The 25,799-nt window shown below is 43.8% G+C and overlaps 1 protein-coding gene across 1 annotated transcript in view; it reads right to left on the bottom strand.

Annotated features, from left to right (window-relative positions):
* Positions 1-25,799, bottom strand: part of insrb (insulin receptor b) — a 74,379-nt gene continuing 48,580 nt past the window's right edge. The window contains exons 3-23 of the mRNA XM_079158300.1: positions 24,257-24,465; positions 23,999-24,132; positions 18,375-18,514; positions 17,998-18,142; positions 17,684-17,898; positions 17,207-17,333; positions 16,260-16,510; positions 14,970-15,137; positions 14,658-14,856; positions 13,248-13,380; positions 12,706-12,859; positions 12,191-12,339; positions 10,784-10,940; positions 10,454-10,550; positions 10,193-10,260; positions 9,830-10,059; positions 9,122-9,232; positions 8,836-8,998; positions 8,585-8,714; positions 8,337-8,471; positions 1-8,022 (exon numbers count right to left, since the gene is read on the bottom strand). Coding sequence (XP_079014426.1) covers positions 7,668-8,022; positions 8,337-8,471; positions 8,585-8,714; positions 8,836-8,998; positions 9,122-9,232; positions 9,830-10,059; positions 10,193-10,260; positions 10,454-10,550; positions 10,784-10,940; positions 12,191-12,339; positions 12,706-12,859; positions 13,248-13,380; positions 14,658-14,856; positions 14,970-15,137; positions 16,260-16,510; positions 17,207-17,333; positions 17,684-17,898; positions 17,998-18,142; positions 18,375-18,514; positions 23,999-24,132; positions 24,257-24,465 — 3,470 coding nt within the window. The 3' untranslated portion in view covers positions 1-7,667. The remainder of the gene's footprint in view (positions 8,023-8,336; positions 8,472-8,584; positions 8,715-8,835; positions 8,999-9,121; positions 9,233-9,829; positions 10,060-10,192; positions 10,261-10,453; positions 10,551-10,783; positions 10,941-12,190; positions 12,340-12,705; positions 12,860-13,247; positions 13,381-14,657; positions 14,857-14,969; positions 15,138-16,259; positions 16,511-17,206; positions 17,334-17,683; positions 17,899-17,997; positions 18,143-18,374; positions 18,515-23,998; positions 24,133-24,256; positions 24,466-25,799) is intronic.

Raw genomic sequence — 25,799 nt, 5'->3', positions numbered from 1 at the left:
TATTCTCCAATAATTTTATTCATAATTTTAATATAAACAGTTAATTGTTGAATAATTTACACACAGCAAGATTTTTATTTTCATATCATTGCAACAGTTTCTGTACATGTCACTACTTGGCTCTCCTTTGAAAACATAGAAAAAATAAATTGTCAAGCGTTCATTTAGTCATGGCACATTTTTGATCCTGTACAATATGCATGTAATTCTGTCTGTGTGTGTGTGTGTGTGTGTGTGTGTGTGTGTCTGTCTGTGTGTGTGTGTGTGTGTTCAATATGTTGATATCTGTGATACATAAAGATAATGGCACATTTGGATCCAGTGTGAGGGATGAAGCAATCTCTGTGGGTTGCGGGTTTAGGTTTTTTTGGACTGTACATACACACACATATTCCTGCTGTCTGCATACACACCGATGTCTCAAAATAATGTATATACAACATATCCCAAAATTAATACATCAGCATTTTTTCATCGGCAATAAATGACATTGATAAAAGAGGTATCCTGCAACACTACACACAGCATTCTGGGGACCACCTATGTGCACTGAGGAGAGAAAGACTCGAAGGACACGGAGAGGAGGAGCGGGAGGAGCAGCGATCAAAGACAAAGAAAGCCGTGGTAAAGACTTCAACAGAGGACAACACGGACACAAATCCATTGATTCAAACGACGCACAGCACGGGAAACAGGATAGAGATAAATATAAAAGGTATTGGTGTATAAACTGGAGCAGACCACTGGACCGACAGAAGACTAGAGAAGAAGTTGCTTTTCCTCAGATTCGTCACCACACCTGCAAACGCCCCCCCCCACACTGTCTACCTTTAAACAACGGAGGGTCAATAACACAAATATGAACAGTTCATCACAACACTACTGTCAGACAGTACTTCATTCATTCATAGCTGAAGGTGTTTCACCTTTATGCTGAGCCTCCACAGGAATAGCTTGATATTTTGGGAAATGCGCGTGCGTGTTCCCTTAATGGCAGAGAGCTAGATTCTCTCATATCTGTCCCGTACATAAAGGCCACTGCTAGCCATGGGTTAGCCTAGCGTCGCACAGAGGGAAACAGCTAGCCTGACTCTGGTTAACTCGTTCATCAACTCATTATGTCTCGTTAATCCGGACAAGGAACAAAGGAGGTTTGCGTTTCAAGGAACAATTCCTTGGACCTGACTCTAGAAACTCACTAGAGTCCAGCACGTAACGCCACAATTTCATATTTCCCAAAATGTCAAAGTATTCCTTTAACACCTCCAGCTTTACAGTCTAAACTTAAAGATGTAGGGTGGTTGAACCATCCGGTTTTTCTTTTCTCTCTCTCTTTTTCTTTTTTTTTTTAGCTTATTAAGGATTTTATCACTCATGTTTCCTCTTCTTCAAAAGGATGTGCAGTGGTCTTTTCCAGTTTTTCACGTACAAAAAAACAAAACAAAACAAACAAACACATTTGCAAACTAAAACACGTTTTGTCAGAAACAATTTCATACAACAACATCTGTGATAGGTGACATATTTGTGACACAAGAAAAGGCTTTATGGGTGACATGCTACTGTGGCTGGGTGGGGTGGTTGAAATGCATGACAACATTCAGAACATGCATTGGATTAAGAGCAGGGTTCATTTCAGGCCACGTACTGTTTATGTGTTGTCACACAGGGGGGCAAGCCCTCAGACTGGAGTTGTGCTGCTCCTGTTAAATACATTGACGGACTTGACTCTGCTTTTCTGTGTAGTGGGTTGTCTCATGAAAAGAAAAGAAAAATCTATCGTTTTAAATTTAGAAAAAAAGTTATATACACATTGATAACCATGTTAAATTCATAATGTACAAGAGTAGTAAAAGTTTACAGTCAGAAAAAGTAAATTGTATTTGCCCTCCATACTTTGGCTAAAAAAAAAAAAAATTCTCTAAAATGTAATACTTTTTTCTTTTCTTTAAAACAAAACAATAATACATACAATGCTTTGTTCTCACCCTGCGCTGTGTTATTAGCATGCTCTGTCCAACCGCTTTTTAGGTCATCAGAGTTCAACAAAACAAACCTAAACTTCCCTAAAAATCAAGTACTTTCGTTTTTAGGGGGGGGGGGGGGGGGGGGGGGCCATGCTGCTATTTACAGTTAAGCTGTTTGTTGTTGTTATTTTCTTGTATTGCAATCACTTGCTGCTAATCATGGGGTCTGTGCATGTTGTTTGGGGCCCTGCTGTCAAAACAGACAAGAAGCAAAATCAGTGAGCATCAAAGCAAGCTAGATCTTAGCAGAGCAGACACACACGGTCAACTGTCAGAAAATCCAAATTACAGCGTTTTCCCACCAAGCAGTGAGAATATATTCTCTGCATTTACATCTAAAGAACACAGAATGCATACAAGCATTATTCTTGTGTTTTCATTTCATGTTTGGGAGGGGGGGGGGGGGGAATCCTCTGCAGTGATTGGTGGAGACACGTTTCTGCTCTGAGGGGAGTGGAATGGGTGGGAAGGGTCAGGCGGGCTTTTAGTCTGAGCAAGGCACTATGGGGTCGGGGGCCATGTTTGCTTTGCCACCCCTGACCTGCAATGCTTCCATCCAACCGCTAGAGGGCAGTCCAAACCACATCACATCAGAGAGCGAGAGAGAGAGAGAGAGAGAGAGAGAGACAGAGGAGGATTCCTAATTATCTTCAAAAGGGCAGAAGGTTTTCAGATTTATGAAAAGGGTGTTTGGGTTTTTGTTGTTGAAAACGTGTCCTTGGAGTTATCATCTCCATTTAGATTTTTGCAAGGAAGCTGTGAACTTGCACTTCAGAGCAGATAAAAAAGGTAGGTAGGTAGCTCCTCTTCCTCCTCGTCCTCTTTATCCTCCCACCACAAAAGCATCAGGCCGCCTCCCTGAGACGAAAAGTTACAATCTAGATTTCATGTCTGTTAATAGTTCTTATGGCACACAGGATTGTCCCAGTCCGGCTCCTTTTGTAGAGGAGGGTCCTCCTCGTTAAAACGTTTTAACCAGCTCAGACGTCAGTGTCCTGATCAGCCAAAACAGACCCAACGCCCATGGCATTGACGGGAAACAAAAGGTTATCTCTTGATATTCACAGTAGAAAAAAAATATACATACAAAACATAAATCAGCACAGAGAAACAGACAAATAAACCGGCCACGACTGGAGGAGATGTGGGATTTGAACGCTAACCGTTTTGACCACATAAAGAGACAGATTGACAGACTGAGGAAGAAGAGTAGGGCTACCAGACAACAGGGTAGTCTAGAAGTGATTTCAAAAAAAGCACAAGGGTCCAGGGCTGAGCTCGGGTGATCACAGATATGCATTCAGAGCCAAAGAGATTCATGATAATGTCACATCCCCAGAAACCAGTACAGCCACGACTACATACAGTCCAGAGGATTGGTGAATGCCGAAAAGGCAAATATACACAATAAAGCTACACTGCTTCTTCCAGCGCCCGGGGAAGCCTCCTCTGAGAAACTTCATAATAAACTGTAGCAACAGTGAAAATGACTGTCCATTAAGCCAATTAACTGCCTTACGTTCCACATTTTAATAAGTGCTCGTGGGTGAAAAATGACGAGGGGAGGGATAATAGTTGTATATCTTACGCTTATCCCTAAACTCCAAAATCAAGACATTTAAAAACAAGAGAAGGGCCAAAATATCCACATACTGCAGGGGTCAGTGACAGCTTCCCCCGGCACACAAGAAGAGAAAACAACAAGAAGGGAGAGGGGTTTAATACACCAAGAGGGACAGGAATTCATTAGCAGTGTTGGTAATGTACGATAAAGTGATATTATTTTAAATAATCGGATATTGAGAGACTGACGGGGATGATTTAGGCTCTTTAGACTGATTCCTCCATATGCACTGAGGTAGACTCTGGCCAAACACAAAGACGACGACAATTACTTACTTACTTACTAACTAACGAGCACTCTTGCTGCTCACCATCAGCTACACCACCTGTACAATAACAAACCAGGCTTTTACATCGCTCTACTCTCAAACACCGTAAAAATGCTTGACTAAAAAGCTAACTGTGTTCTTCTTATACAATGACAATGATCATAATAAAATAAATATCTGGTATTTCAAAGATATGGGCACCATCTTAATTAAAAATTGCATATGCATGTGAACACCACCACAAGATAAGCAACCTAGGGTCAAGGTAGAGACGAGAGCGATGTCCCGCGTCCATCATACGTACTAATACTAACTAGATTTAGAGTATGCAGTGTATACAAAGATGTACCAACTGCCAATTCAAATAAGAATTTAGTATTAGTATGTAGTGTGGAACGGCGACACAGCTGAGGTCCACCATTTCTTTCTGTCAGGTACGCGAAACTGACGGGCATCAGATTTGTATTTTTTTGATATATCTTTTTTTCTGCTTTTATTTCCAAACTATGTCACAGATTATTTACAAAGTACAAAAGCCCAAGATTGTAACTCCTCAGAATAATTAGCTAAAATCTACATCCTAACCTCGGGCGCCTACGAGTGCGCAACAGCACAGACTCTGGCCAATCCACAGTGTCACCGCTAAAGCACTGGGTGAACATTAGTGTTCAGACCTTACGCTGGCAACAAGCTAAAACGAATAATACAAAAATCTAAAAATAAAACCGCCCCAAAGACTTCCGACTTCTCTTCCAGCAAAGAACAAAGTTGCAACCCTACAAACACAAATGTAAATGCAGCTTTAAAAACGTCTCTGCCTCTCCTGCCTCATGAGAAGAAATACAGAGAGAGCACAGAGGCCTGTGTGTGTGTGTGTGTGTGTGTGTGTGTGTGTGTGTGTGTGTGTGTGTGTGTGTGTGTGTGTTACTAGCCGATATAACTAGCCTGGACGTGGCTCTGGGTTTGAGAAGGCACTGGTAAAATATGGAGGCAGCTTCTCTGCTTTCTCTGACTCTGATTCTGTGGGTTCTCATTGTTGACAGAAAGCTGCCAACACTTTGGCTATAAGTGCTGAATGCTGTTCGGCTAGATTGGCAGCAACACTGGTCGTTGTGTCCAGAAAAAATAAAGTCTGCTGACTATCCCCTTCCCAAACCATCGAGTGCTGCGGATAGCAGAGTGAGAGAGGAGCCATTATGGAGGAAACTGAAACTCTTGACGGCCTTTGGGCTCCGAATAAAGGTCGTAGTAAATGAATGATCTTAATGAGGGATCAGCAACTCATTCTTCTGCAGCTCTGAGTGAGGGTACGGTTGACAGGAATGTTTTTGATTCCAGGAAGGAGGGACAAACTTCAGATATTCGATTATTAAGAAGGAAAAACAAAGTCTTTCATGTGTGTGCTCTGAATCTGATGGGGTGTGGCGGTGGTAACAGCTTTGCCAACAGACAGGCAAAACCAGGGGAGGGGGGGGGGGGGGGCGGGACAACAACGAGGGAACGAGCAGCTCCAACTAAATCCTGGAATGTCAGACCTGAGTGAAATAGCTACTGCACACCGTGTCCCGACGGCCCGACTGCATGTGATAGCAGAGACAATAATAGGATTAACAATCACTCACACACACCCTCGGCTGCCCCTCGCTCCCCACTACCTGCTGTGGACTCTGAACACAGTTGGAACTTTCCGTATTTCTCTCCAGCCCCTTCGACCACAAAACGTGGAAATTTCCAATAGCCTGATTTTGGAGCAGTGAGTTCAGCAGCCAATGGGGAAGCCTCAGGAAGACTGAGGAGGGAGAGCGTGCAGGAGGTGTGTGTGTGTGTGTGTGTGTGTGTGTGTGTGTGTGTGGTGCAGAGCAAAACGTGCACGAACAATGAGAGGTGAATATAATGTGTGAAATTAATAGAACCTTCCATCCAACACTGAGGTCCTGAACTGAACCAGATCTCAGGTGAGATGTGAAGGGAAGGCTACTGCTGCAGGATTTAAATAATGAGGGCGTTTAATGCTAGTCATAGAACAGAAGGATGGATAGAAGAAAAAAGGGGCCTCATTGTTTCACTTCACCTGCATTTGGCCGAGAGCTGCTGTTTAATTCCCCATCCTGCCCTCGATCCAAGCAGCACCCACACTAGTCAACCGAAAAGCCATCACCGTTACGCCAACACAAGGAAGTACAGTCACCAGGCAAAGGACGAGCTCTCCACGCTCTCTAACCTCACTTGACAGTTAACGACGACCTGGACAACCAGCGCCATCGCGTGAAAGACATGATGAACCTGTGATAACCAAACACATAAAGACCTCAGCTCCAGCGTGATCTGACCAGAGAGACACAGCAGACACAGGGACAAACAAACATCAGGTGCACTTCCACCTAGAAAGACCTCATACCCCCTTTTATAAAGCTTTTTTTTTTTTTTTTTGGTTATTTCGTATTTTTTCCATTGCTGTAATAAAGTTTCCTCCTCAGCTCTCAGAGGGAACACGTTTTTTTTTTTAAAAGAAACCCAAAATGATGCAGTGAGTTGACGATATTTCGGGGGCCTTCTTCTTTCCCGTCCACGTGAACAGAGAGGACTCAAGAGGGACTGGAGGCCTAAGACACAGAGAGCACTGATGGTAGATTAGTGTGATTTCTTGGGCTATAAAAATAAGAAAATTAAAAAAACCCAGAAAGAAAAAACCTGGCAAAACAAAATGCTAGCAAAGCTTCTGATGAAAATATTACAAATATGAACTATTTACAAAAACATCAATATGCCATATATTATATATGAAATACTGGTATTTAAATACCAATATTCCATATATACTATATATATTATATATATTTATATATTTATATACCCACTAAAATATATCAAAGCAGCAGCTATTGGTCAGTCTGAGGAACTCTTTTGTCAAATTCTTAACTGTTTAAATATCCTTCAGCCATATAGTGAGGACACAGACATACAACTGAGAAACAGAAGAGAAGAGAAGATAATAAAAAGCAAATAAATTAAAACTAGTCACCAAACACCCAATGAATCTGTGTGAAGTTTGGAATTCTGCAGAACCAAAATAAAAAAAGTAAAATAAGAAAACATTCCTCTAGGAATAGATGTTTGTTCTAGAATCAAGTCTTTGAAAGTCATCCCACTGTTCCAAACTGATTAAGTCATTGTTCAAAGGGAAATGAGTACAAGCGCTGATAGACACTTCTCTTTGTTTATAGGCCACATACAAAAAGGCCACTATCTGAGTAAAAAGAGTTCACTTAAGAGAGAAACAAAAACAAAAACAAAGCACAGAAATGTGGAAATGCAGATTGGTGGGGAGAAGAGGAGGGACACGTCTGGAGGAGGTTGAGCAGAAGCAGCCATCTTGGTTGTCTAAGGTTTGTCGTGTTCACAGTTTTTGTTTTTTCTCTGTTTCCATCACAAGTCCTGGAAACGTGGCAATAGTGAAAAACAATAGATAGGTAATATGGTAATAGAAAGTCCGATGTGTTGTTGAGGAAGTTACAAAAGAGTTACACCATGTTTTGCATCCCTCGCTTGCCTGTGTGCGGCAGCCACGAGGAAGAAAATAAAAAGTCCTGAGATCTGTGTCGTTTTTGAAGGGCTTCTCCAAGAATACGAAAATCATTAGAAAATGATGAGAGGAACATGAAAGATACAGAAAAAAACAGACTGGAAGAGAAAGATGATGGGGGGGGGGGGGGGAGGTTAAACAAGGTCTTTTAGGAAACAGGAAATGTTAGGAAGGGCTGGATCTGGGCAACGATAAGATTCGTCCGTTTTTCTTGCCACCGTTCATGTGTGTGTAGGGGACATGCTCCTCATAGTTCCCCCTGAGGGCCACCGAGGGCCCGCCGTCCCTGCCTAAGCTCTCCTCTCTCTGGGAGTACGAAGACGGGTCCAGTGGGATGCTCTCCATGTTCTCCAGGTCCAGGTCATACTCCTCTGTCTCTGGGACTTTGTTCTCCTCGCTGTAGAAGAAGGAAAACTCCTGGAAAGACGGGTGCAGCTCCTCCCGCAGCATCTCGATGATCTCTTGGAACAACGGCCGCATCTTGGGGTTGTACTGCCAACACATCTGCATTAGGCTGTGCCTGGAAAAGGGAGACAAAAGGCATACAAAGCCCATTAACGCATACCCCAGGACTGTATTACACCAATTCATTTAAACCATTCAATTAAGCCCTCAACTCCCTGGGCACACTCAGAAATAGAAGTACTGTATAGGAGAATTACTCGGAGGCTAAATTTCCCCCAGACACACAATGAGCTCCATGAGAAATAATGTGTACCTTTTGATGCAACTTTTAGGTATAAAGACGTTTGTGATATTGGTATGTTTGTACAAATTCAAACCCAGATTAAGACACAGTAGCAGTCTTCCAGTAGTGAGTCTGTATTCACTCACATCCTCTCGGGGCAGATATCCGGCCGGTCCAGGTATCCTCCATCCATGACGAACTTTAGAACCTGTTCGTTGGATAAACCCTGGTAAGGCTGCTCTGCTAGCGTACTGATCTCCCACAGCACAACGCCAAACGACCTGCAGACACGCACACACACACACACACACACACAACCACATGTGATCAAAAGGCACCAGCAAAGTAATCAGGCTTGCAAAGACAGCACAACGGCTGCAGAACTGTGACTTACCAGCAGTCAGAGTGGGCAGTGAAGACTCCGTCCTTCAGAGACTCTGGAGCCATCCACCTGACAGGAAGCAGGCCCTTACCTCCCTTACGGTAGTAGTCAGTCTCATAGATGTCTCGGGTCATACCAAAGTCTACGAGAGAGGGGGAGAGAGAGAGAGAGAGAGAGATTTGTGATTCAATTCAACCACAACACACAACTAACCGAGATGAACTGCAATATGAACAACAAGGAAAACAAACGAGCAAAAGTACCTCCAATCTTGACGGTGAAGTCTTCTGCCACCATGCAGTTTCTGGCGGCCAGGTCTCTGTGGACAAACTTCTTGGCGTTGAGGTAGGCCATGCCATCCGCAATTTCTGCAGCCATCTGGATCATCTCCTTCAGCGTAGGTGGTGAACGGCCTGTGGGGTTGTTCTACAAAGACACACAAAAACACAGTTACAAAGTCAGTCAGTGATGCGTTTGAATATGAGAACCAAGCATCCTTCAGCTGCAGCGATCTTCCACCTGAAGAGATGGGATTTCTGTGTTGCATACCTCAGAGTCCGGCCTGAGACCGCGCAGGTAGGTCTTCAGGTCACCGTGGGTCATCAGCTCCATCACTACCAGGGTCGGCTGACCTTTGGACACCACGCCTAACAGACGTACCTACATAGAGAAGAAACATACACACACACACACGTGTGAACTTACAGTATTTACCCTTCCTTTGACTGACTAGGGACACTAGTAAACACTTAATGCGACTTCAGTGTGGGTAAGGTGTCCTCAATTACTTTACTATTAAGAGAAACAATCCTGCTGCTAACCAGGCAGACAAGATTAATACATTCATAAGCTGTTGCCATCATGTGAGCGTTCTCTTCATCTGTGGGTAAATAATACAGAAATGGCCCCCCCATACATCTCAACATGATTTCTTTTTTTACAGCTGACAGCACAACATATGGCAATTTAATTGGCGCTTAGGAGGCTATTAAATGAAAATATATTGGTAGGCACAATTGCTTACCAAGTGTGAACATTTCTTTTTGGAGTCAAACTGTGTGTCAATATGGCAGAATGAACACAACAAGCGAGTCATGATTATATGAGTCACACATGTTCTCGCTGGTTTCAACCCCATGATGGAAAGCTGTAATATACAGCAATTCACACGTGTACGGATAGCTGCTGCAGTGTGCCTGTTAGTCAGTGGTGAAGCTGTGAGAGGAACAGTTTGAAAAGCACTATGAAGGGTCGTACCACGTGGTGACAGTTGAAAGCCTTCATGACGGAGGCTTCGTTGAGGAACTCGATCCTCTCGCGCAGGCTGGCCGATTCATTGACCGTCTTGACGGCTACTTGTGTGTCCGGGTCTCCTTTGATGATGTCCTTGGCGATACCCTCGTACACCATGCCGAAGGAGCCCTGACCCAGCTCTCTGAGCAACGTGATCTTGTCCCGGGGCACCTCCCACTCATCAGGAACATACACTACACACAAGGCACAAATCGCCGTTTCGATGAGGCAACCATTCACAAATCATCACGTTGTGCTTTTAAATACAGGAGAGAGCACAACATGTTGTACTTCCCAATCGTAGCAGTTGTGTAGTGCTATTCTTACCATCATTGGTGCTGATGTACTCTGGGTTTGAGGAGGCGATAAGAGGTCCTGTCGGGCCTTCTGTTTGCCTGTAACACGACAACAGAACTGTTACACAATGTGAACTTTCTCCAGTATGTTCGGCCCTTCTTGCAGAGTCCGTCTTGTTTATTTGTACTGTCACATATTCCCTCTTTGACGTCATATAGTGTAATCTGCTCAGTGTATATATCCTGCATGGCGGATCATCCCGATAGGCTGCATGCCAGTCAAAGATCTTACCTCTTTTTGAGGATCACAAAGACTCCACCTCCCACGAACAGCAGCAGGATGAAGCAGATGACTGGACCCATCACAATCCAAATAAAACCTGGATCCGCTGTAACAAACACAGAAGTCATCGGTCAGTTCACTGGGAAGACTGCAGAGCATGATAGACAGATCTGTATTAAAGGATATTGATGCGCAAAACAGCTGATATAAGCCTTGGTTATTAAATATCTTATAATATGTATGAACAATTATGTGAGCAGTTTATGAACTTCCAGTTTCGTGTGAACGATGCATGACATGCGAGTTCAGTTAAGTCAGACATGTAGCCTCCGGTCTTACAATTGGGCATGAAGAAGTAAGTGGTTTCTGTGAAAGAGCCATTTCCCGCCAAGGAGGTGGCGCGGACCCTCACGCTGTAGTTTCCAGGTTGCACAAGCGAAAGCTTTGTGCCACCTGACTTGAGGTAGGCCGGCCGTGACACACAAGCCGTGTGGACCTGGGAGAAAAATGAAAAGAACACTTCAGCACGAGATATCACAAGGAATAATGACAGCGAGCACAGATTCCACTACTAAGCTGCGAAGTATAAAGTGCGTGAAGGGTCATTATTACTCAACGCAATAATGAGATCTTTGTAGAAGGCCTTTCGAACAACAGCAGTTTTAGATTTGAAGAGCATGAAGAGCCTGGGTCCAGCACAAGCACTCACGCTGGGGAGAATGTCACCAATAGTGCATTTGTCTTTGTACAACAATAAGTGTGTAAAAAGTGTAAACATTGTAGATCACAATTAACTTCAAGGAAAATGCAGAAACACACATAAAATGAGACTTATGTGTGTCTGTGGGTCTGTTGTCCTGGTGCATGCTGGGAGGTATCCCTACATGCATACCCAAGGATGCTACTGCATAAATATATATCAAAACTATTCATATCAGGCTCAATAAGAATGTTTAATAATGCTCCTCCACCAACTTCATTAATCCAAATAAGAAATAATACTTTGGTCTTGCTTAAAAATAAAAAAATAAAAAAATATATTTTGACTGATGGAATTACAGGTATCAAAGAAGAAAACCTGCAAAACTGTGTTAGAATATTCCCAACTTTTAGCATGTAGGACAGTTAACCAGTCACTCTAAGGTCTTGCCATGTGGCACCACTGTGCAGAAAGACTAATGACATGCTCTAAATGTCAGTTTAAATGAATTCTGATCGGTTTGTTTCAGCTGCAGGGTGAGTTTGTGAGTGACTGGTGTGTTTTCAGTGCAGTGCAGGAGATGTCGTCTGAGATGCCGGTCCATCCCCGCCACTGCATTAGAGTCTTCCTTCCTGCCTCTGTCACTATGGTAACAGAGCTGCTACTGGCTCCTAGGGTCAGGCAGTGCCGCAATGAATAGCAATGAGAGATGAATTCCCACATTTATAGCAAGTAAACAACAACAACAACAACAACCCACACACGCACAGAAGCACACTGTCGGAGACGAGCAATTATCTGCACGAACACACAGGTACAAACACGCAAACACACACACACAGTGGTGGCATAGAAGGAAAATACAGCATTTGAGTTTATACAGAAAACCTTTTCCCGTCTGCCTCCACTTTCCAGAGTCTACGTAGATAAGTCCTGGTTCTCTCTGCATTTTCATTCATGTTTTCTTTTGCACTCGTCTGTGGCCTCCTTGCCCTGTTTCCCTGCCTCACCGCTCTCTCAAAAGTTCGGGGATGGTTGGTACTGACCTCTGAGTCTCCCACCTTCCTGTAGAACACCTCATACAGAATAATGAGGCCGTTAGGGGAGCGAGGGGAATTCCATTTGATCAACACGTAGGGAGGCTCGGCCGTCACTATCTCATGGGTCACTAGGCCTGGGATGTCGTCTGCTTTCTCTGTAGGTACCAGACATTAAAAGACAAGCACTGAGCATGTGTGCAGTATAAAAGCACTGCATTTTCACATTGTTCTAGTTGGCAATGTGTGTCCCTGATTGCCTCTAGAAACATTTGTTTGGGTGCACATGTTTAAACTGTTTGGAGTTGATTCTGATCACCTATGGCCCTTTCTATGCTTCATACATAGGTAAATGCTAAATGTGTACGGTTATGTCACTGTGTGTTCTTGTAAGTCTGTCAAAAGCATGTATACTCAGTTGCCAAAATGAGCACGAAGTTGAATCAGCGTCTTTCAACTAAAACTGATCATTTTACCCTTAACTAAATTAACATTTCCTGAGTGAGATTTTGACTTGTTCTTACCCTCTGGCATAGTTCGAGCACTGACATAAGTAGCCAGGCTGCAGCGTTTGAGGTCCGCCGCATGGTTGCAGGCCATGATCTCTATCTTATAACTGGTGAAGTGTTGCAGGTTGGAGATGACTGTCGACTCCTTTGAAGACACCTTTAGCTCCACCTGAGCAGAAAAGACGAGAGAGATGTTATTACTTCGACAGCGTCAGGGATGTCACGGAGAATAGCAGCTTCCTGTGCCATTCTGAGGCTGAGCTGAAAAGTAATTAGATTTCTTACAAAAACATAAATATGTCATCTGCTTCAGAAAGTAAATTAGAGGTTCACAAAGTTAAAATAAATATACAGAATTGGAAATCATTTTTTTCTCAGGGGGCCGCTTTCCCTTTTCACTCTGATTTAGAGCAACATGTAAAGGGGATCAATATTGATTTTCTTAGGTTACATGCGCGTCTTTAAAATGGAAATCTGGGATGGGGAACAGAAAAAAGATCAGCACAGACATGAGAATGAAAAATCTGTATGGTACAGGAATCTAAACGGTGCGAGACCTTGGATCCCTCCTCGTCTTCGTCTTCAGGGGTGGCTGTGGTGGAGCCGAAAGCCAGACTGGGGGCTGCGGTGAGGAAGAAAGAGGGCAGGGTGGCGTTGGCAACTCCCACTGAGCGCCGGCGACGAGATGGCCTGGACAAACAGAGCAACAGGTAAAGCAGTGAGCAAAAGTTAGGTGAAATGCCACTGAAAACCTGAAGGAGGCAGTGCTATTTTTCAGAGCCTCTAAACGAATGGATAAATTATCAACACAAAAGTCAGAAGCATTTCATGTGAACTACATCCTGGCAGATAGAGCAGTAGTGTGGAGGAGGCCAGTGAGGACCTCTGCCCACAATAACCTTTACAGTGAGCAGCAAGTCTGACTGCATGACATTTATCCACAAATACCATTTAGTGCCCTGGTGGAAGAGCTACCAACCCCCACCACTGTGAGGTGCCAATGAGCAGGGCCACGTTCCTCTCAGTGGTTATGAGTGTAGGACCCACCACAAAGGCCATGTACTTAAACCAACTGAGACACAGAAGACCTGCAGTGCAACTCTGTGTTCAGGACAGGTAGAATCCCTGTCAATTAATTAGACAACGTTCAAACGTCCAAATTCACCACCAAGTAAGTGTCCTTGAGTAGCACACTTCACCCCAAGCTGCTGCGGTGAAGCCTCTCCTTCACTGTACAGGGAAGCGTAGTTAATGTTGAACCGACACTCGCTCATGCAGAAGAAAAAAAAAATATGAAGCTTCCTGCATCCATTTGCGTGACGGAAAAAGAGAGCACGAGGAGTTCTTTGTGTACTACGGTGTATGGAGCTGACCTTGGCTGATTCAACAGCATGGGGTTCAAAATCCAGCTGAGGTGTGTGTGAGTTTTTAGTGTTTGTGTGCGTCCAAATGGCAGTCTGCATGACTGAGCCCCTGACTGGCATGAATGATAATGGGCACAGTAATTACAGCGGAGGGAGAGACTCTGTGTGTGTGTGTGTGTGTCAGGGGAGAGGGTAGGGGCACCGTGGCCCAGAAAATCAGCACCTCCCACCCTGAGCCCCCCACAGTAGTGCCCTGTACAAAAACAAGGGTCTACATAAACCACACGCACGAATGGACAAGACAGAGTTGGCACAGAGCTGTGTTGAGACACACATCATGTTGGCTGGCACAAAAGAGGCGTGACCAAGTCTGGCTGGACAGACACAAACAGCAACTAACAAAGCAAGAAGCTCCTGTGGCGCTACATTTGGTATGACGCTAAAATGTGCAGAATTTGGAATGTATAAAAAGCTTTGTAAACAAGCATAAAGTTCATTAAAGTTGTGACCACACTGCTGTACAGCGCGTGAAAACATGCTCTGAAATAAAACATTTCAAAAAGTCGTGAATTGTAACACTTAATTACAACCCGGGGTGTGTACCTGCTCTCAAAGACTGCATTGTGGAGGTAGTTCTCGAAGGTCTTGCGATACTCTATCTCCTCCTGCTCCTTCTTGAGCTGGTTGTCAGTCTTGGGGCAGTCGCAGCACCTGCCCCCTGAGGTGGGCTCGTCTGTGTGGTTCCACTTCTGCTCATCCTCACTGTCCAGGTGGGTCGGGGTACGAGACGGCAGCTTCATTCCTGGGCAGGGGAAATAGGCGTGAGGGAAAGCCAGGCCAAAAAAATGTGAAGTGAGCAGCAGTTGATTTGCGTTGCAGTCACTTTTGAACGGATCAACCTGTGTGGATACGGACCTTGTAGGCAGTAGTCAAACTTGTAGAGGTCGCTGTCCTCAGACTGCTTACGACAGATGACGCGGTAGTGGGTGATGTTGCCGTTAGGATTGGTGGGAGGCTTCCACTTCAGGATGATCTGAGAGGAGGAGTTGGAGGAGGAGATGGGGTCCAGAGGCACAGAGGGTTCTGAGAGGGATGGAGGAAGACAACAGTTAGGACTGTAATGGTGATGTATGGCCGTAGGCAGATCGACTTTGGTCCTTTGCGAAAAAAATGCCCCCCCCTATTCATTTATGGAGAACTTGCTGCATTGACCAATTTTATGGTTGTTTGGAATTTTCTCGTAGGCACAAGCGCAAACTAAGATGTAGTCCAGACCTGTTGTAAGAGTCATGTGCAATTAGTCCAAGCTTAAGCTTTTCACTAATAGAATTCATATTTTATTACTTTGAAGCAATTTTGACAACCCTATATAAATTACACTTCATAATTATTATCTGCAATTCAAATTATAGGCAAATATAATTCAAAATGTATTCATATAGCCTAAGATAACCCCCATAACTTAAATTGACACAATTGCATCACAGTACAATATCAATATGAACATCTACAACTGCAAAAGGAATACAATTATTTGACCCCCTCTCGTTTGTCATCGATCGCCTTGCTGTGGCGAGATGTTTTTCAAATTGAACCATTTCTTCTTCATGTCAGTGACAGTACGACTCTCAGGTGACATGCCGTTAACAGCACTGAGTTATTTAACCCCATTTCCTAAATTTCACTGCGGATGCTGTTAAAAATGATAGACTTTCCTTAATGGATCTCTGAAAGCACGTAGGACATATGGGGTAGGACGTGTAGCCTTATAGTATTATCAGGGTGTTAATTATGCTAATTTACAATTCTGATGAATGTATGCTAATTTATGCACAGGTTGCATTCATCATGTTTTCACAGTTATCTGAAGTTATGAGTGTTTGCTGAATCTGACTTTACGAAAAAAAATAAGAGAAAATACGAAAATGTTCTTGTATGTGGTCCATTGTGTTCGGGTGAGACTAAATGTAAACCTTACTGTGTTTATTACAAGAAAAAACTCCATAGGGTACTTTCAACACAAGACCAGAAACTGTGATTCTGTATAATGTATTTATCATCTAATTGTGAAGTCAGATATTCTCTACAGTCAGTGACAATTTCCGTCAAATCTAACGGCCAAAACTAAGTGCAAAGTCTCTAAAAACACATTTTCCTAAACCTAACCATACTTGTATGTGTATGTCTTTCAGTGGTGGGACTCACTGGAGGCATTGGTGCGGACGTAGATGATCGCGCTCTTGGCTCCATGAACCTGGTGCTCATCAGATGTAGATAGTTGGGTTTTGACCATCATGGCGTACTGGGTCCAGGGCTTCAATGGTCGGATCAGGTGCCCCGGATCATCCGCCTTCTTGCCGTCCGTGGAACGTGATGGAGGATCAACATCAGCGATCACCCAGCTGTTAGAGCCACATGCGTCCTGTCCATCAAACTCCGTCACATTCTTATACGGCCTGGAGCAGAGGGAAAGTCGGAGATCAGAGAACATGGATCAACAGCTCCAAACTAACAGTGAGAAGTATCTATGGAGCGTCTTTGGCAAGTTAAGGACATACGTTTTGTATTTATAAGGCACATTTTAGCACAGGTAACACGGGGAGCCAAACAATTCAGTGCTTTTAAGACTATAAGTAGCATTTTGACTGATTCTGTATTTCACTGGCAGCAACTGAAGTGTTTTAAGTACTGGAGTAATGCAATGTGAACGAGCTTCTACTGGTTCAGTTACTGACATGACTTTCAAAGCTTAGTCCAAAATAACTCCTGATGTGTTCTCTGTACTCCAGAGATGATTTTAGGTGCGAGTACATTTCCTGACACTGTTTTTATGAAACGACTAGTAACTCAGTCTTGTCTTTAATCAGCTGTAAAAGAGTTCATGATAATCAGTAGTTTATATTGATCCTATACGCTTGCTTATAGGACTAAGACCATCAGCATATGACTGATGCGTTTGTACAAATTAAAAAGCAAAGATCCAAGAATTGACCCTGAGGAACCCCCGAGCAAATCCTAGTTTCAGCAAATTTAAAGCTTCTGAAAAGCATAGGATGTTCCATCATTGATGTCAGAGGAAAACCAGTTAAAACAGGACCCAGTGTGATGTGCCATGGTATGAAACAATCCAGGGATTTTGATCAGATACTTACGCCTCTTTATAGAGAACCATAAAGCCCAGCAAGTCTCTGAAGTCTAAAGGCCAAAAGGGCTCCCACTTCAACATAATCATCGTTGATGCGGTCTTGATCATGGTGAATTTCAGCAGCTTGGTCTCACCTAAGGGGTGAAACAGACAATGCTCAGCAGGAGAACGTCAAACACCGCACTGCTTCTGCTTTTGAGGTATAGACAATCACGCCATTATGGTTAGAAACAAAACACATCAACATTATTTCTCTGCATTTGAAATAATATGGCACACCCTAAAGGTCACACCTGCAAAATGCATGCAGAGCAAGGGTGTGCGTTTTGTGTTTTTCCTGAAGGAAGGCCGTCTATGTAGATACAGCATTTTATTTCATCCAACATTTGGTTGTTGTGAAAAAAAAGACGCATGTTTGTACTGTTAACACAAAGAAATCTAGAGCCGGTTAAGAACATTAATACAAACGTTCCGGTTATCTTACAGGAGGCTTGGTCCCCGTTGGTGCGTACAGCGATGTCATTCTTTTGGTTGCGCTTCTTGGTTCCCGTCACCTCCTCCATCTTTCTGATTTCAGACATGCAAAGTTTGGAGTTGTAGTGGAAGAACATACGACCGCGATGGATGGTCAGGTTGTGCTTGGACCAATCCCACAGCTCACGCAGGTTCTGGTTGTCCAGCGCATAGAAGGCGAAGACACTAAGAGAGACGGGGGGGGGAAGACAGGTGAAGAAATTAAACACTGTGATTATCTAAATGGAGAGGAGAGGTGAGGTGAGGAGAGGAGAGGGGACTTACTCTCCCTCAAGATGCTCCCCTCTAATAATACGTAGTTTGCGGAGGAAGGAGAGGGAGACCAGGGCGTAGGCTCTGCGAACAGTCAGGTAGCCTGTGATTTCCTCAAGCTGGCCGAAACTAGCCTCCAATTCAGCTGCAATGTTATCTGCACGGAGATGGACATTTGGTCATACAGATAGCTCGTAGGTGATGGCAGAAAAGATACAGATGGTCATACGGTCAGACAAACACACAGGTGGATACACACAGGCTGTATGGCTAGAAGTCCCGATAAAGAGAGCAACATTGACTGAAAAACCCGAGCGATGGAGGGAGAAGGAGACAGAACACAGTGTGAGAACCAGAGCCTCGAGATGGTGAGGTGCAGTAGTACTCACTCCCTCCTCGAATCTTGATGATCAAGTTGCCGTGGAGAACAGTGCAGCCTCTCAAAGCCTGGGCTGAAGTTACAGAGTCAATTAACTTATTTCCCGCACACAGTTTAGGACACAGTCCTGCACATGGCAAACAGGTCAACCTACAGAGAGAAAGAGAGAGAGAGAGAGATGTACACAGATTAGAGCCATTAAATACTCGCTGATATGCTGGGCAGAGAACCTTATTGAAGCAGATCAATACAGACAATCAAGAACATTATTGGCATTTAATCAGAATGGGATTATTGTCCACGATACATTCCAAAAGCCACAAAACTACAGAGGCTGCAATGTTTCTGTGTGCTCATATCGGAAATGGAATGACGCATAGATGAATGGTATGAGGCAGGAATGCTCAGTGACGTGCTGGTGCGACATGCGCTGCGACCGGGGATGACGTGGCATTTTCAAACAACAAGGGTGAATCTGTTTAGTGAAATTAAACGGACATACATTTATTCTAGTCGCTACAGTCTATTCTGAATTTGATATGCAGGCAGCCATCTGGCTTCATGTTTGAGTTTGTGTTCTGCTTTATTCTTGTTTTTACGTCTCGTTCCTAATCTTCTCCGCCTTCCATATAAAGCGAATGTAACAAACGTGCTCATTAAAAGCACATCCTTTATTTGACTTCACTACATTAAAAAAAAAGACTGGTCTAATAAGCAAAGCGGGAGGAAGATGTATAATTAACTAGATATCAACAATACTGAACGTAAGGTTTCTCAAACTCATCATCTCAAACGAGAGACAATCACACAGAGCCTTGCAATTCAATGAATGAGATGATGTATTCAGAGGTGAATCTGTATAATTCTCTCAATTAATTTGATAAGTCCCGTAATGAATCCATAGGCTCTTAGCGGTGGAATTGGATTACGCAATCTCTCATCCACATCTGAGCCTCCTTCATTTTTATTAGCGCTGGGGGATACAGGAGAGAGCTTTATCATCCTTTGCCTCAATTACTTCTGTCGCACATACAACACACACACACACACAAATGCACAATCATAAATAACAAAAACAACACGACTGGAACACCAGCTGCAGTTCCCAACAGGCATTCCCCTCTCTCAGCTCTCTGAGTGGCGTTCTCTCCCTGCAAACATGTGCTTGTGCACGTAGTCACACACACACACACACACACGTATACTGTGCAATGAGGCCTTGATGGTGCTGCCTTTCAGCAAATTCATTCACAAAAGGCAGGCCTTGTCTAGTGAGCCGGGTACCCGCCACATGGAGAAAAGGGATCCGATGCATCATTCACAAATGAACACTTTTTTTTTCTGAAGCCCTCTCGAAAGACCATAATCATTCCCTTTAATTCCCCTTCTAGCCTTGACACCCCTAACCACAAAGGTCTGCCTTAGACGTAAACTAAAACGCTGCTTTTTGGTTGGTCTGCTCCACAAACCTCAGTGTATCGCTCCTAACACCACTGAGTGATAGCTTCCCCCACCCAACGTATTTTTAAGGGGGCTGCTCTGAAAAAAAAAAAAAAAAAAAAAAAGTTGAGTCAAAATGATCTGTTTCCTTGAAAACTACATCTGCAAATCAGAAGAGGGCTGGGGGGGGGTGACACTGGTTCACTAGAATGGATTTTGAAGCCGTCCAATCAGGGTTTGAAAACTCAAAGTAGAGGAGACAATGACATCAAACGGCAGGCAGCATTAACAGGCACCTTTTCAAAGCAGCCCCTGTGCCCGGGGAACAGCTAACAAAGGATGCTGTTGTTCACTGCGGGGACCATGCAAGCTCTGCATGCACTGCCATTTGTAAGCTCACCCTGAGTTAATTCTATGTTTATGCAACTCTTGTCATAATCCCCCTTTCCAGGAAGCATACACACACACACACAAGTACAAACAGTCTCACCAAAATTGTGCCCCTACCTTTGCCCTTAACAGCCAGGCCATGCTATGGATGACATTCACCATGGTGACATGAAGTTCCAGGGGTGTGGTTTTGGTCCTTGTCTGGCTTTTTGCTATCCACACTGAGAGAGCCGAATGACCCATTACACACCTGCCTTCTCCTAGTTTCCATCTTATCAAACTCTTATTAATTTACGTCAATCAGAGGCCAAATAACCGTTTCCCCTCTAAGACTTCTGGGCGAGTGGAAACACACTGTAATGATCTCTTAAAAACAACAGTGAGAAAAAAAATCCTCATTCTTTCTCCCACATAGAAAATCGTATATTCAAATTCTCCGCAGTAATGCTCTAGTTGCAGTGTAGAAAGAAAGAATGTTTTGGGCCGTTGTAGTGAAAAACACAGACACACAGGCAGACAGGCTGGGTCCAATGGCAGCTCTTAAAGAGACAGTGTTTATCTGTCCGGCTGAACTCCATGACTCGGGCTCCAGGGTCTGCTAGAACCATCTGCAACAGAGGCCGCAGCTGACGCTCGGGTTTGGTTTTGGGCCCAGGCCTGGCGGAACCAGACCAAGTGCACGCATGCACACACACACACACACTGCTGTACTACTGCCACAGCATCCAGGAAAGATGAGCAAACTCTATTCAGTAGATTTCAGGGACGGCTGGAGAGACAGACGAAGACGGGGAGAAAATATATCCAAGTGAAGGACACATTGTAAACACAAGATTTAAAGAGGTGCTTTTGTGAGATTCTTTGCGAAGAAATTCAGTTTTAAATCAACTAATCGATTGGTGGACAAAATCACATGTCCGTCAACTAAGAATTTCTTTGGTTGAGGACAGCCCTAATGCAACTAAACATCCAGACGTACATTACAGATACTTACATTTGAATTATACTATTGACGGACAGCAAAGGGCAGGTAGTAGTTTACTGTTTATTGGCGTCACGGAAAAATCAAGATGCCAATGTGTGTGTGTTAGTGTGTGTACTCCTATGTACAATCTGTGTTGCCTGCCTGACTGTCTGGGCGTGTGTGTGTGTGTGTGTCTGGGTGTAGCTTCTGCCAGGCTAAGCCGCTGTGGTGATGACGCTTGTTCTTGCTATAACCAAACCAGAGCAGCAAAACAGACACACAGAGGCCCCCCTGATGTTGCAACTGCGTCAGAATGCCAACGAAAAGAAAAATGTTTTGTTTATCACATAATGTGTGCACACATACATCTATACGTAACCACACAAACAAACACACACAGAGGATGCCATTCTGCCGCATGCCTCAGGGGTGTATGGACTGAGACTTAAAGCAATGTTCTTTTCTGTCTAAGCACCTGATAATCCCTGCGGGCTGGCAGCATGCAAGGGAAAGTCAATCTCTCTCTCTTACAAAAAAAAAAAGATACATTTTGGAAAAAAGGAATGTTTGGTTGAAATGTTCTTCCCATTTCCGCTGGGTGTACTAAAGCTCTGTGCATGTGTGTGTGAGTGTGTGTGTTATTTACCTAATAAATATATCTCTCTCTATATATAAACCTCTCTCCATCTGGACACAGTGGACATTCCCCCCCCCCCCCCCCCCCCGGCCTGCACCTGGAAAAAGTAACCCGACCAAACGCTGTACTGGGAACGAGCTAATGTAGTCACAAACACGTTCGGCACACACAAACACTCAAATGCATGTACGCTCATGCACGTACACATGTATACGCAAAAAAAACTCGTATAGTCACAGGTACACGAGAAACACACAAACACCATCAATCATCCGGCCACCTACGGCTTCAAGCGATGCAGACGTCTCCAGGACACAACCTGCTCTTATTAGGACAACCTCAGAGAAACACACCTCTCAGTGCTTCTTTTTCACCCAATCTTCCCCACACTCCATTAATGTGTCACTCTTTCTGTCTTTACACCAACAAAAAGTGGTAGTCGTACTCGGTAAAGTCTTTTGTCACCGCTTAAATAAACAAGTCTACCACTTCTTTGTACGTGACTTGGCATGTGATCTTTATTTAACTGGCAACTCCTGTGAGAGCCGTTTAGTCAGATTTGCCTCGCCAAAAACAAACAACAGGAGTGTTACATGCATCACGTTTCTCCTGAAAAACATTTTTATCCTCATTGCACACACCTGCGTGTGTGAGAGCATGAAAACAGGAGCGGTCTCAAAACACATGCTTGGCCTCGACACAAATACGCGTCTTCCTCGTTTAGCGAGAGCTACTGGCGCTAAATGAGGAAGCCAGTGATGTTCCTCTACCCGTGTTTACTTCAAGTAAGAATGCTAAATAAGGTCATGCCCTTGCTTGTTGCACATGCAGACAAAGCTGTGTGCTAAACAGGACCAGGTGAGGTCCAGGCAGTGTTTTTGACATTGCTGTTACATTCACGGCACCTGGCTGACGCTTTTATCCAGATCCGGATTTACAATAAGATAAGCGGTTGAGTGTGCTTAAGGATAATAGGGATTTGGACCGCTGATCTTTCACCTCAGTACTTTTAACTACCTTAAACACTGACTTATATTACTTCTACTACTTCTACTTCTACTACTACTACAGAGGATCTGTACGCCCAAAGCATTTCTCATCCAGCTATGAATGGCAGTGACCCCGTCAGTGTACATGCTTGTTACCGTAAGTTGGTTTCAAAACATCCACCAAGAACCGACTATCAACCAACAATCATTATTCCTATTTGCTATTATTTCACATGAAATAATCTCCTGGGAATCACTCAACCATAGTAAGTAAACAGGTCCCAGGCAGACTGTAAAGTTGAGCTCAGGTTCTGAACACTGAATAATCCCTTCAATAGGAATATAATTGGCTATTAGGTGCATAAAGACCTGGGCACATTATTTCCAAAATAATCAACACTTTAACATGATTAGAGACATTGCTCCATGCTGATATAAAACATATTTGGTAAATTAAGTTAATGGATTTATTCTGCATATGAAAAGTAGAAAAAAAAAAACTTTTTGTTCTTTTATATCAGCTTGGGAAAGATGTGACTGGATGCAGCTGTGTAATCATGGAGAGCAGAATGTGATGGAGGCTGTGAAAACACCACGGACTCATTTACAGCAGTTGAGATTAGAGGACTTATTTTCATTTGACATTATGTAGTCTCGTTGCCTATATAGCAACTTTGTATTTGGTGCAACTTATGAACATATCATACCAACATTAACTGACATTAGAGCCATCAGCGTTACACATTTATAATTACAAGAACGTGGTCTTTCTCACAGGCTATCAATTGACACTGCACTTGCTTGTAAATCATAAAACCGGAATGCTTAAAACAGCTGAACAGCACTGTTTACGTTTGATAACCGGGCAAACAGAGTTGCAGGTGATGTTTTGCTCCTCTACAATGTCTCGACGTAGTTTGTCCTCGGCAGCCCAGCTGCTTCTCCTTCCACAGGGGAGACTTTCCGTGGTGGAAAAATACTTTTTGTTTGATCAACTTCCAAACACAATCATCTCTTGTGTGCAAAGGTTATTGAGTGTGTTGAGTGACCACAATCCACTGTCACAGAGGGATGATTTGTTGTGGGTGACAATTACATCTCCGATCATGTAATGGTGGCCACCATCAATAACACAGCAGTGTTTATGGTGGCATTAAAGGGGTGGGTGTGTGTGTGTGTGTGTGTGTGTGTGTGTGTGTGTGTGGCAGACGTACGTAGTGGAGTTGATAGTGGTGTATCCAGAAGGACACTCCGGAATACAGGCCCCGTTGTGGATGACATATTCGTAGCAGCCCAAGTCTCGGTCCTGGTTCAACATCTTAGTCTGTTTACACTGGTTGTGGAGCTCCTGGATTAAAAAAAACACACAAAAATGAAACACAAATGCTTACACCAGCGTCTGCAGTTTACCGTGTCCACATTTGAGCTAAATATTAGACGAGTACACCTTAAGAATTGTAGTTATTACCAACCTGGCAGAAGGAGAAGCTGACACAGCGCCAGCCCCTGAAGACATAGTATCCAGGAGGACACTTTTCCATACAGGTATTCCCATGCTGGAGGTTCCTGCAGGCCACACAGCTACTTGCATTACCTGGCTCAGAACAGCTGCCCAGGCACTGGTCATGGCAGCACTGGCCCTGCAGGCTACACGCACTATGCTTACAGTTGTCCAAGCACACTGAGGAAAAGCAGAAGGTGGGGGGGGGGGGGGGAAAGGGGAAGGAGGTGGTTAATATAAGGTATCGTACACATGGACTCAGTCATGTGTTTTATTTTGGCCCCAACTAGAATCACCATGAAGATTGTGTTTGTAACATCTCCTGGTTCTGATGGCATTTGGAGACAAGTGAGAGAGCAGTGGGACCTTAGCCAAAGTAAAATAAAGCCAAATAAAAACAGCACGGATTTGCATGTAGGCAGGGATACGTCTCTGTCTCGGTCACTCTTGTCTAACATTTAACAGCTCACAAAACGTTAAAACAAGAGAGACAGCAAAATCCTGTGGTCAACATGGTCACCAAGTGGTGGTTTGCTCTGATCTGTGAACCACATGCATGTTTGCTGTGGAAGTACACACACATGAACACGGCTGCGTGGACTATAAACAGGTGTTCTCGGCGAGGCCTTGTGGTTCCTTGTTGCCTTTTTAATGAGAGTACAAACCGGCAACTGAAAAACTTTTGACCCTCACAGAAAAAACTGGCAAAATACAAAGCACGGAATTATCCGTGATTTCATTGCTGGGGGATGGATTGCCGACTCAGATATTTGCATCACTCAATTGAGACAAACACAATCGGACAAACTCCAACCGGAATCTGCATGCGGACATGTAACTGCACAACCACTGATTGCCACCATAGCATCCATGAAGAGCGAGTGGCCACAAGTCACGCCTGATGACCAACGGCGATAGTCTGCAGCACCCTGGAAACAACCTTAATTGCTATTAGGTTTAGATTATAGGTCATTGGCTCATGTCAGGTTTCATTTGACCTATTGGGAAACAGCATTTGGTGAAAGAGCTTGAGTGTCAATTGTGATTGGATTAGCAGTAGGGTTTGACCTGTTCTCTGTAATGATCTAATAGAGAAGCTGCTATTGCCTTGTCTGATGGCCAGTAGAGACTCATTACATCTCACCTTACACCAGGCACTGGTCTTTTTACCAGCTGCACTTACTGATTGGGGCAAACAGGAAAGGAAATAACAATACGCAAGAGTTAACCGAGGCTGTTCAGTTCATTTTAGTCTAGAATCCACTGGTAGGTAAAGAACATCAGCCAGATGTGCTTTACCTGCCATACATAATAGAAACACCTCAGAAAATCAGTTTTGTCTTTCCATTTACTTTGGAATCAACAAGATAAAAAAAGCTAAATATCATAGACAGGACCCCAGGTGTTAATCGCCGTCTCTCACTATGTTTCTCACTATATCGTCAGCTTTGATATCATGTGTTAACTGAACCAGAGAGCGTCAGGGCAGGAAGCAGATTTAGGTCAAATAAAAC

Source organism: Pholis gunnellus (assembly GCF_910591455.1).
Source record: "Pholis gunnellus genome assembly, chromosome: 4".
NCBI lineage: Eukaryota > Metazoa > Chordata > Actinopteri > Perciformes > Pholidae > Pholis > Pholis gunnellus.
This window is presented reverse-complemented; position numbering and strand designations above follow the sequence as displayed.